Source organism: Limanda limanda, chromosome 1, assembly GCF_963576545.1.
Source record: "Limanda limanda chromosome 1, fLimLim1.1, whole genome shotgun sequence".
NCBI lineage: Eukaryota > Metazoa > Chordata > Actinopteri > Pleuronectiformes > Pleuronectidae > Limanda > Limanda limanda.
Genome location: NC_083636.1, coordinates 26,465,640 through 26,478,321, shown reverse-complemented (window position 1 = coordinate 26,478,321; position 12,682 = coordinate 26,465,640). Strand labels below are relative to the sequence as shown.

At 44.3% G+C, this 12,682-nt stretch overlaps 1 protein-coding gene across 1 annotated transcript; it reads right to left on the bottom strand.

Annotated features, from left to right (window-relative positions):
* Positions 1–947: 947 nt before the first annotated feature.
* enc1 (ectodermal-neural cortex 1) lies at positions 948–12,414 on the bottom strand. Its single transcript, XM_061071113.1, has 3 exons — positions 11,966–12,414; positions 4,642–6,457; positions 948–1,188 (listed from the first exon to the last, which is right to left on the bottom strand). The coding sequence occupies exons 1-2, from the start codon at positions 11,972–11,974 to the stop codon at positions 4,676–4,678; spliced, it is 1,791 nt and encodes a 596-aa protein (XP_060927096.1). The 5' UTR covers positions 11,975–12,414; the 3' UTR covers positions 948–1,188; positions 4,642–4,675.
* Between the last annotated feature and the right edge of the window lie 268 nt (positions 12,415–12,682).

Sequence of the window (12,682 nt, the reverse complement as noted above, 5' to 3'; positions counted from 1 at the left end):
GTTTCACATATGAATGCAGGCAGAGAGGAAATAAATAGGATTAAAACAAATGAACATAACAGAGTAAACATCGTCATATAAATTAAGACTACATTGCAGCATGTTTGAAAAGCAGAAACCGATTCTATTCTCAGTTTCGGTTAAGGTGACAAGATTCCTGTGACCAGAGAGAAGAGGTCATGCCAGTTGCACTGAATCACTATGAGTTGTCATGCTCTAAAAAAGGCTTTATCTATGACTCAGCAAGCAAGCCGCTGCTTTTATCTGAAGTAGCACAGCCGCTCTTTTACAGCATTAAGTGTACAGCTGAATATGACAACACTGAATTGTTGCAGTGGGTCTGTTAACCGGCACTCAGCGGGCATTAGCGTGTAGTGTTGGGATTTTAAAATCTCCGCAAAACAGCAAACATGTACGGTCATGACCCTCAAGGCACATTGACCCCCCCGCCCCCATGGCCAAGCACATATCCCCCCCTCCTTCCTCCTCAACTGGTGTTGGGCATCAACACCTCGCAACTGGCAGTGACAGCGGACTGCCAGAGCCTTCATGGGAGGAACACTCAGAGGTTTGTTTCTATGTGTGAGCTGTTAGAAGCACGCCTTTTGAAAAAAAAAAGAAAAGAAATGCATACAAAGGGTAAAATAAAAGAGCTTATCAGAGGACAGAAAGGGAAGGTTTGCTCCTTCATTGTGCATTTTTATAAATCAACTGTATTCAGTCAAACCTAGTTGCTTTCTGTTCTCTCGCACACCCATCGCTGCGTTCTCCTTCCCTCGATCTAAACAGAACATTCATCATGCTATGAGTGTTTTTTTTCCTTTGCTTTTTTTTTTATCATAGAGAAAAACCTCAATACAGAGCCTCACAAGCCCGGCAAGTCTAAAAGGGAAAACACGCAGGCTGTGCCGTATGCTTGCAGTCCTCATGTGGCAGCGTGAAAGGGTGATCCTCGAATTACAAGCAGCGGTTTGTTTGGTTTGTTTGCGTGATTTACTGTCACTGTACATCTCCTCTTCCTTCCCTGCAACAGGAGGTGACATCATTCTGGCGAAGCGTCCAGCTTTACGCGTCTCCGCAACGTTAAAATGAATGTGGGCGCCATCACTGCTCAAAGTCTCTTTCAGGGTAAGAGAATGTGTGCTCCTTCACAGTTGGAGTCCAGAAGATGATGCAAAGCAGGGAAATCTGCAGGAGAGAAAAAGAACGACTCGTTAAACAGGCTAGTATGACGTATGAAGATGACTTTTTAATTATTTCAAGTACAAAGGAAGTAAAAAAAACAGAGAAAAAAAATTCTCAGACATAAGGCTCCTGGGTTATCTCTCAACGTTAATGAAATTCTTAATTATTCTGTGTTTTTCCTTTTCCAAAGTGGGGGACTTACCGAGGCTGGATAAAAATCAAATCAAAACCTGGACAGTGAAATCCAATCCAAGGCAATAGCTTCCTATTTGATTCTGTATTGGACTGCAATGTATGTACTTCTTAATCCAACACAAACCCAAACTGCAATAACACTCAACAATCACCGGCGAAATTTAAGAATTTCTCCCTGATTAGGTCGGGACAAGGATTTAACACCATGAGCATCACATAACTTTATTCCCAAGTTACTGTCCTACCATCTGTCTCTCGAACAGATCTGGTAAATTGTTCAAATCTGTACAGTCTGTTCTCAACGACCCTTTCTACCCGAGTGAAGTTTCTTCTTCACTGCCACGGCTGCATTAAAAACAACTCTTGCTCTTGCACTTATCTCTAACAAAATGACCTCCCTAAACCGTCCAATCGGTAGTGGCGAAGGGCTGTGTGTACAAAGGGCAGGGACTTTATCAACGGCCAGCACATTCCCCATCCATTTCTTCCCTGTAAACAATGATCCAGGTGCTCATGCAGGACGTTGGTTCAGTTCAGTCTTTATTACTCTGAAATTTGTCTTGCCGTAAAACTACACTGTGTCCAGTGATTTCTTTTGTTTTTCTCTGTACCAGCACCGTGCAGGTTGTTGACAAAAGAGGAAAACTATCCTATTTTGTGTGCCTAGAAATGTTTTTATTTTGCCGAGTCATCATAAGGGGCCTTGTGTATCATTGAAGTTCAAATTTTTTTTCTTGAGTACATTTTGGGGCCTGTACTTTCTTACTTTTACTTGAGTAAAGGAGTCGAATCCGTACTTCTACTTTTCCAAGTCTTTTTCTTATACAAGTAAGAATGTGAGTACTTTTGCCACCTCTGCATTCCATCATTCATTTATTTTAACGGGCATTTAAACTGCCATGAAGCTGATCAGGTTACTGCAGCTCAGTGTGTGTAGAGACTGACTCGTTTGTGGTGGCGCTGCATTCATTAACTTGGTTCTTATCCCTGTACTTCTTGGCGAATGTCAGGCCATATATCAGTATGGTGTTATGAGGCAAGATGCAGTTAGCTTTAAATTCAAATTGTAAAGTTGTAATAGAGATTAAATGTGACGTTTTCTTGGCCTTAAAACTGCATTTGAGTTCAATTCGTTATACCGTCTTGTCGAAGTGAAGTGACCGATGTCGTGCAAGATTTACATTTATAGGTTTTTGGTGCGTTAAAAACAAATAATTTATCGTGTGTAAATTTCTTTAGAATATCTGCAACAGTACTGTCTTTAATGTAATGTTACATCATTAACATTAATAACGTCAGTCAAAAATAATGTGTTATTTGAATTGTCCGCACCACTAGCCCCACCTAAAAGCTTTCCAAGCAAACAAAAGAGAAGTTTGGAATTGTTCCCCTGGGAGAAATCTAGAACTTTTTTCTCTCGCAGTTACAGTCTCCTTCTGTGAGCTCTAACATACTTCCTTTCCCCCTTTCATTCCTAAACAGTCAGCCTTCTTTTCCATTCCTCCACATTTTGTCTTTTCAGCGCGTTCACTGAGTAGACAGTCAGTTGCCATGACAGGCAGACGCACAAAAAACAAATTCCATATTAAATTAGTGGCAGGATTATATCCTTCACCGAACCCTGTGTTGCACTGGCTTAGAGATGGTCCAAACCTTCAGTGTAGTCTCTCCTTTTCAGAGATGAGCGGGTGAAAAGAAAGGGAATAATAAGTCTTCAAAAAATATTTCATCCTGTAGAGAGGAAGGACATCGAGGTATCGGAGCAGTGAAGCTGCTCTGAGCTGCTTCCTGGCTGAATCAAATAGGAGAGTGCTGGACAGTGGGGAGTCACTCTAGAGCTGTGGGCTGCCAACCGTTTGAACAAATACAGAGAAATAAAAGGGGACTGTCTGCCTGCATGTTTGAGGGCATGGGATCAGGGTGTAAGGTTTGTGTGATGTGATGTGATCGGGGCTCCGCGGCCTGCAGCATGCAGGAAGATCAGGTTTGCCAGATGACTACACACGTTCTACATACGCCTGCACCGTTCATCATCATAGCAGGGGAGCGGGGTTAGAATGAGGCCAAGAAGACATAGACTGAGCCAGAAGAGACTGTAGACTTCAACCGTAAATCTTTAGAGGGAGACCATGACTATCAAGGATGATGTGGGTCTGACTGGGCTTTGGCGGTGGTGGTGGTGGTGGTGGTGGTGGGGGGGCTCCTCATTTCCTCTTTTGACACTTCTCGCAGTCACCTCCACTTGGAACAGATGATGAATGTTTTCCGACACAGCGTGAGTCGCTGGCTGCCTCCCTCTCACCCAACGCAAAGACCAAGCCCGCAACAAAGGAAGGTGACTGGATTAGCCTGGCCAGGGTGTTGTAGCCTGCTGGTGTGTGGCTTGTCTAATTGGCAGACCCCCTTTTGCCTCTTAGAATGATTTCCCCCACAGGAGCAATAAAAGTATCCCATTCTCTTTCAATTACCTCTTCTGTCCTTCAGCCCATCCCCATAGCGACATAACTCACTTAACTAACACACACAAGCCCCTATCAATCCCCCAGCCGTCCACCCTCCCTCTGCTACACTTCCCTCCTTGCTTCTCCTGAGAAGACACTACCTACCCAAAGGGACTAACAATTGGATATCAATTCTTGGATTGCAAGTATCAGCATTTAAAATATGTTGGGTGACGTGCATATATAAATTGCAGTTCAGGAATATTTTATTAGCTTATTTTTGTTCATATTCACCCTCATTTTATCCATTTAACTTTATTTTGGTTATATTTGTGTTCATTTGGAGGTATAATCGATAACGATTTACTCTTGTGTGAAGGCTACTCGCAGCTCAAATTGAACCCCTGAAAGTAAAATGTATTGACTTTAAAATGTGCTGCTTCAATATGTTTCTCTGTGATTCTGATGTTTGATATTTAAAGTGATAGTTTGAAAAGGGGATATCAGCCAGAATATAATTATCTTTGCTCCCTGAATATACAAAGCAGATGCGTACAATCTTAGTATCTGCCTACTTAGTGCACCAAACCAAAAATCCATGAGTTAAGTTATAACAAATTTAACTGAATCAATGTTGTACAGATCTAGACTTACATTTTCAAAAACACATTTAGTCAGTAGCATCAAATGAGATAATCTCACTTCTTTGGAGCACCACATACCCAGATTATTAAAATGTTCAAGCACTAGAGCAAGGGGCTTACATTTTTTTTCACATGCAGTAGAATGCAGACAAAGAGACATTAGAGGTCAAACATACCTTATGAAAATGGTGCAGGTGGAGAGTTTGGGGCTCAAGCAGGCAGATGTTTCCAGGTGCTGACGAAAGCAGTGGGGATGAGCGAGTACGGCACAGTAGTGATGCTGTTCCAAGCATCCAGTGTGGGGTCATAGCAGTCTAGAGTTTTACACCGTTGCGTGCCAAAGTACCCACCCACCACATAGAGTTTGTTCCCCGATGCTACAGCCTGGCAGCTCATGCGCTTGGCTGTCACATCGCCCACTTTAGTCCACTGGTAGGTGTCGCAGCTGAATTTATAAGCCGAGCATGCTGAAAACTCTGTATCCCCGCCCATGACGAAGATCTGGTTTCCCAGCACGGCGGCGGCTGTGTAGCGCCAGGGTTGCGGGCAAGATGCGGGCACTGTCCATCGATTCTCCTGCGGATCATAGCACTGCACCTTGGGCAGCTTGTCGTGGGTGACGCTGGTTCCTCCGAAGGCAAACAGCTTGAGTTTGACGCTGACTACCGCTGCATTGCTCACGCCTTCTCTCAGGGGAGCCACCATGGTCCACTTGTTCGCCACTGGGTCGAATTGCTCCACCTGTTTGAGTGACACGGACGGAGAAGCCGGGAGGCAGCCAGTTGCTGCAGTGTGGCCCCCTACTACATAGAGGCAATGTTTTAACTCTGCAGAACCATGGCCAAACCTAGCGATGAGCATTGGAGCTGCTTTGGACCACTCCTCTTGGACGGTGTCGTAGACCCATACATCTTTAGACACACCATTCTCTGAGCCTCTCCCACCGGTGATGTACACCTTGCAGCCGATGGCGCAGGCACTGAACTCCTTCCTGGGGCTGGGGATGTCGGCTTTGGGGATGATCTCTTTGGCCTTCTGGTCTACCAGGTACAACTTGTCACACATGAAAGTCTGCCCTCCGAGTAGAAAGAGAGCATGGCTGGTTTTTCTTGGTCGAGCACAGGGGCTGTTTACAACACCATCATTCTGCAGGATTTTCAGCTTACAGCGGATAGCTTCATCCACCAGTTCCTTGCTCTTGGTCTGGGCGTTGATCAACTCTTCTGTAGAGACATTCTCCATCAGAAAGATGGCCGGCAGCAGGGCGAGGCGGACCGTTCTCAGAAGCTCCGGTAGGTGGCAGTGCCTCTTTTCCACATCATAGTTGATCCAGTTCAGAGCAGCTTCATAGACAAGTCTCTCATCTTCGGTCTCTAGCTCCTCGTGTGACAAAAGTTGCACCACCATATCTTTGGGCAATTGGAGGAAGTCCTCTGTCTTGCAAATAGCTGGGAAGTTGCTGAGGCACATGCCCCAGGAGAGCTCTGACAGCTTGGTGCACTGGTGGGCATCAGAGAGTAACAACATGCCAAGACAGTTAGTCGGATGAAGGTTTCTCTCTAGGAATTCAGCACAGGCGTCTCGGATGTCCTGAAATTCTAACATGTCCCCTGCTTCCAGAAGTGACTCTGCGTTCTCCTCGTTGATGACTACACGTGATGAGTATGCATAATCCAGCAGAAGTTCTAAAACCTCCGGGTGGATGGAGTCATGGAAGTTGACTTCGCTGGCCTGGCTCTCCATCATCCCACCACTGAACATGGCCTCAAAGTAGCGGCTGCAGGCAGCCAGCACTGCACGATGGCAGGGGAAGGAGCGGCTGCCGGCATGAAGCAGGACGTCCGTGAAGAGCCTTTGCTGCCGCAATGAGTTGAGGTGCATGAGGACACTGTCGGCATAGGAAGACTTGTGGAACAGGTAGATGTTCATAGAGCCGGTGCTGGCTCTTGATTTCCGGTTCTCATGGACGCACACGGACATTTTCATTGAATCCTGGGAGAGAAAAGACAAGAACAATCTTTCTTTAATGCAAATACTATTTTGAGTAAGTTCTCTTTAAAACAGTTGTGGCAGTTTACTATCATTTCAATGATGTTTTTTGTAAAGAGGAAGCAGGTTTTAGGTAAGAAGATAGGAGTTTGTGTGTCATAACAGTTTATCTTGTATGATTAGACATCCAACCAAATTCAAGAAAGATCTCCTCTGCTGGTAGATTGTAAAAACTGAAACTCAAGCCTAAAGATGATGTTTATTACTGAAAATTGTATAAAAAGAAGATTTTGCTGTAGATTTTGTTTTTATTTAGGGCTGCATTATTACATTGCATCCTCAGCAGGGACTATTGCATGTTGCCACACTGTGATGTCAATGCCAAAATATTACCTTGTTGAGCTCTAGCATTTTCCTTTCGAAGAATTAGGAACACATCTGATGATTAAACGTACGAGCGTCATATATCTGGTAGTTGTGAAGGTCAAGCAGATAACAATTGTCTTCTCTTCAGAGAGCAGGAGGCTTTTCCACTTTCATCTCTTACCAGTACTAATCCCCCTCTAGTTGAGATGCCATGATTTATAAAAAAAGAGGTAAAAAAGAAAGAGCAGGATTTCTTTTAAGCTTCTGAGAAATGCACAGAATTTACTCCTCTTCCAAAGTCACAGCTCCAATCCTCCCAGTCCTTGCCCTGTCCTCGCTCAGGGCTCACTTTCATCCCCCCGATTTCAAGACATGTCAAGTGCCTGCAGGCGTTGGTTTCCAGAAATACTGAGTCGCTCTCTGACCTATTAAATCCACAACTGACAGATTCTTCAAGCAGACGTTTTAAGGTCTCATCCTAGCCCTAGTTTTGGGGAAATTATTTGAGCAGTGAAAGAAGATTCCTTAATCTTAGCAGTAAACCTTCAGAATGGATTATACGCATCTAATTCTGCAGGCTTCAATCGGATCCGCTGATGAAAAATGTTCAAGGAAAGGTTGTTTACAGTAGGAAAACATCCTTCGTCATCCATGCTAACTGACAAGGTCAAGTTGAACCACAATTTTACTGTGGACACTCAAAAGAAAGAATTTCCCTTCAACACTTACAGAGTTCAAACATTCAGAGGTGTCATACACCCAGCTGCGGAGCACACTTTCCACTTTCCACCAGTTGCATCATCTGCTACAGAATCTCCAGAATGCTGTCACGTGAACACACAATCAGGTCTCCCTTACACCTTTGGCTTCAACCGAGCTGCATTGCAACGAACATGATCAAAGTACGGTTAAAGTGAAACTAAAGCAAAGACGCAAGAAACTTTGTGTTTTTCCTCAGGTTTGCTGTTGTTGTGCTGCTGCCTCACAAGCCTGCTTCATGCGTAATGATGTATCTGAGCTAATAACAAAGCATTCAAGCATTTATTACAAAATGTAGCCCCTTCTTACACAGTCTCACGTTATAGCTGCTTTCAGACATTAACTCCGGAAAATTGGGCCGGGCATCGCCTACGTGTATGTCATCTGTTTTTCATCTTGGGATATTTGTATTCTGTTCATTTGGGTTGTGTTATGCATCCGTCAATTGTTATCAACCCACTCGGTCACTGTGCATTTTATTAGGGATCTGGAAGGAGAAAGCCCAGAGCAAGTCACTCAGACATTTCATTCTAACCATCAGGTCCAGTTCAGGGCATGTCTGTAAGCAGGAACTCTGTCTGCTTTGCTCATTTACACAGAACCTATCAAGCCAGCATATTTTTGCCCTGTGTAGGATTTTAAATATGCTGGCATTAGAAATTAGAGGTGTGGCATGTAGCACAACATTGTCAGCGACCTGTTTCACCATTCAGCTCTTGTTTCCAGACATCGATTATGCCCCGGGACGACCTACGCTGCCAGCATACTGGTGGAACAACAACAACCCAACTATCATTCCATGCATTCGTACCTTTTATACACAACAGCGAGACAGAAAAAAAAGGCTCAACATTCCCTCCTTGAACGGGCTGTGTTCATTGGGCCTTTACAGTGAGGCTGAATAGTGCAAGGAGAGAAAGATACTGAGAATGTAAGATGCCCGATTTCAATTTTATTATGAACCATAACGATAAAAAAGTACATCCTGTGGTTATGTCATGAAATAAATGTGTCCAATTGAATTCAAGGGATGTGAGCCAATAAAGCCGCTTCCGATGAATAGTTTGACTCTTATTTATTCGCTCTCTTGCCCTTGGTGAGATTAGAAGATGGATACCACTCTCATGCATGCTGAATATAAAGCAACAGCCAGCAGCCTCTAAGCTTAAATTAAGACTTGGAAAAGCTATATGTACCAACAGCTTTCCAGTTACATTTGACAATAATAATAAGAGGGAGAATATTATTCATCACAACTTAATGAAATGCAGGATTTATTGCATTCCAGTGACAAAACTAGCAACCCGTCACCTCATAGCCTCTGGCGCAACTATAATGAGACTCTCACCTGCTACACATGTCACATTTCACACGCACATACACACACCCACGACTACGACTGGAGCTCATGTATTCTGGAAGTCCTTAGTGGGTTGATTAAAGCAATTGACTCAAATAAATAAGCCAGTGATCTTGCAAGGATTTGCGTATCCCAATGATTAGCCTGTTAATAAGTATCACCTTCAGCGGTGCAGGACAAAGGCACGGTAGCTGTTGCACATGATCGAATAGAATAATTTGATGACAACGGCAGTTGTGCTTATTAAGAATGTGGTCATTTTTCGTCTCATGGGGGAGGACAGTGATAAGAACACTGAAAACTAAAGACTTTCCTGCAGTGAAAGTAAATGAGTAATTGTCGCTGTTGAAATTTTACAATTATTGCCTCATGGCCTAAAACATGATAATGTGAGTTCACACATTGTTGTATTATCCCGCGGCCACTGTCCCATTAGATTACATACCGCCCACACACAACTACCAGAGGGGATCTGCTTACATAATCTAAGTTTTGCATTTGATCAAACAACCAACAAACTCTTAACCAGAGTTAAATAAGCTCACTCATACATGCAGTGAGTGCAGGAGAGCTGCAGAAGGAGAAGAGCAGAAAGCCACATACTTGCACCATTTGCATTTCAAATTATAAAGCCTGGGAAACAAGTAGGCCTGCAGGTCATGAAAACCTTTTTCGTTCACCCATTTGTAACTTAAATAGGACTTTGTCCTAGGTTATAAAGTTGCTTGTTCCCCAAACAAAATTGTTACAGATGTTTCACGACTGAGTCACACCTATATATTCTAGTAAAAATATTTCTATTTTACCTATCTGTACATGTATGCCATATTTAATTCTATTGTTCTTCTTGTTCTATTGTGGGGAAGTGTGCTTCTTCTGCATCCTCAAATAAACCACATCAGTGGTCGGGAACTGGGTCAAACCACCATGTAGGATTGTTACAGACACAGATGGACTGACCCCGCAACCAGTGCTGATCTCAGTCATGTCACACTGTTTTTTTTTAAAGTTGTGAACTTGGGTTTGAAGATTGTGTCGACTGCCTAACCGACCTCTGGAATAGCCTAAAGGCAACGTGTGAAAAAATAAAAGCATCTATGTAAACCCAGTTTTCTAACTTCCCGCTACATCATTGACGGTTTAGTTAAAGGCTCTGCAAACAGTGTTCAGCACACAAACAATAAAAAGTGACAGTTTAAGGAGGACTTATTCTGAAGAAGCTCCGCAGCATTATCACAGGCCAAGCTCACCGGCAGGTTTAGAACAGTCACTGCTGTTAATGTGACCGTGACTGAGAAAACGAGTTTCAGCAACAGTGTTATCATCCTAAGTTAAAACACAAAAGCTACGGAGGGAATTGTCGCCAACTTAGTGTGACATAGTAGCCAATATAGTATTTTATTATATTATGCATCACATCCCCACTCCAGAGTTTATTGTAACTTGCAGCTCAACATGGAAAGCTCCGATGACAGCCTGCTCTCTGTTGCTGAGGATTTCTTGCAACCACCCTGACCAACGCCAGTGAAGCAGACAGCGCAGTGAAAATACATGTTATTATGTTATTATTATAGAAAAACATTTTAATTGTTTGGTTAACGTCGAGATCTTACCACTAACATTATTATTTTTAATCTCATCTCTAACCAAGGATAAATCAATGACATTTTTTCAGATGCATCCGCAGGAGGAAACATCATATCCTCAACATTTTGGTTACCTCATTTTGCTTGACAGATCATTTTAGGGCTGATTTTAAAACATTTTCAAATCGAATGACAATTATGTAATCAATTACCTAACTTGTACTTGAACTTTCCACATACTGGACTTCACCCGATTGCTTGTGTTGCACTCATAATGTGATAGTGTGGCTGTTTGGTTTTTGGCCTCATCGTGCTCTCTCATTATTTACCTGATGAGCGTACGCATTCACTTAGATTCCAGTTGTAATAATTAATGTCAAGAGTGGTTACTAAGGCATATTCATTGTAATGTATAACCTTAAGGAAAATATAAAATAAAACGGGAAAAATAAAACGATAAAAATAAATTATTTTGCAGCATAAACCAACAAGCACTGAAATGTTCATGCATTAAATGCCTGACAATTTTTTTTCTATATTTTGACAACGGTTTCACTCGTTTTCAAGCACAAATAGTGAAAAAGGCACTACCCACTCTCTGCTTCAGACTCTAGGTTGCTTTTCTTTGTTACATATGCGAATACCTTTGGGTGTCTGGCTGCTGGTCGCAGACTAAACAAGCACATATCAATGGAGTCTCACTGATCATAACACCAAAAAATAATTACTAATTCCAGCCCCAAAGGCAACCAGAAGTAACAGTCAACAATCTGGCTCCATGATTGATTTCACAGCCCAGGTTTCTGTGACAACACCACAGCCAGTACGTTCACTCCAACGTGCCCTGGGAGTGTGTGAGAGATGTCCACCACCAGAAAGAACATGGTGTATGACAAGAAGAACAGACACATGCACGATATAGCTGTGGCCTAGCCGGGCTCTACTCTGTATAAAAAACATTGCCAGGTGCTCACAGTGATCCGTGCGGCTGCAGGGAGAGGGGATGGGGAGGGAGAGACTCCGAAAGTAAACAACCGGCTTATATGGAGCCAAGTGTGTACATCTGCTGTTTTCAAGGGGAGGAGGAGGGGGTGGGTGGTTGGGTGAAACGATATTCAAAAACAAGAGCAGAGCAGCGACTATCGATCTGATCGTCTGCGTCCATCTTCATTCAAATCAAACCGAATGAGATTTTTAGTCTCTAGAAAACCTGGGTTGAAAGCTTCCCCACTAACTACTGGTGATCAGAGGATAATGGAAGAGAGAGGAAGACACGGTCACACCTGATCCCGGGCGTGCATGAGTTCGGAGGAGCAAGGGGAGGACACACGGGAGGAGAGGAGGAGGAGAGGAGGAGGAGGTGCGTGGGCACATTTCATACAGATACACACATGCAACAATCAGTGAGTGTTGGGTGAATAGATGGCCGCAGTAACATACCCCAGACATGATCACAACAATCTTTTGTGTGTTCGCCTGTGTCCTGCTGCTGCGCGATCTCTCTCTATCTCTCTCTCTCTCTGTTAGTTTCCCATCGTCAGGGATGCACCAGCGGCTCCATTAGAACAGCGGTGCTGGTGTGGAGCAGCCCGGACTGGGAGCTGATCGCCAGGGAGGAAGGTGCTCCTCTTCGGGTGAGAGCAGGAGTCCCCGGAACGTGCCACCCGGGAGAGAAAGCCACGATGCGAGCCCCGCGATCGGGGGGGTGGGGGGGTTGGGAATCGGCTGGTAAATCCGTGCTCGTTCCCGTGAAAAGCCGGAAACGGGGTCGCGCTCTCCTCCGAACTTCAGATTACACGTGTGCGGGTTAGATTCGCAGAGCTTCCGATCCAAGAAGCTGCTGCTGCTGCCGAGGTCGGGCAGAGTTGTGTGGAGACTGGACTCCGCTGCTGGGTGACACTCCTGCTCCTCCTCCTCCTCCTCCTCCTCCTAGTCCCCCCCACCTCTCTCTCTCTCTCTCTCTCTCTCGCTCTCTCATCAATGGGTGTGTTTACTGTGGGGGGAGGACCGCCACCTCGTGCAGGAAACGTGGTGGGGGAGGGGAGGGAAGGGAAGGGACAGGGGTAGGAGGGTCTTCGATGTAGCCCCCCCCTCCCCACCCCTACACGCACGCGCACACAACACCCAGAGTTGGGTCTCAGTGACCTCAGAGGACAT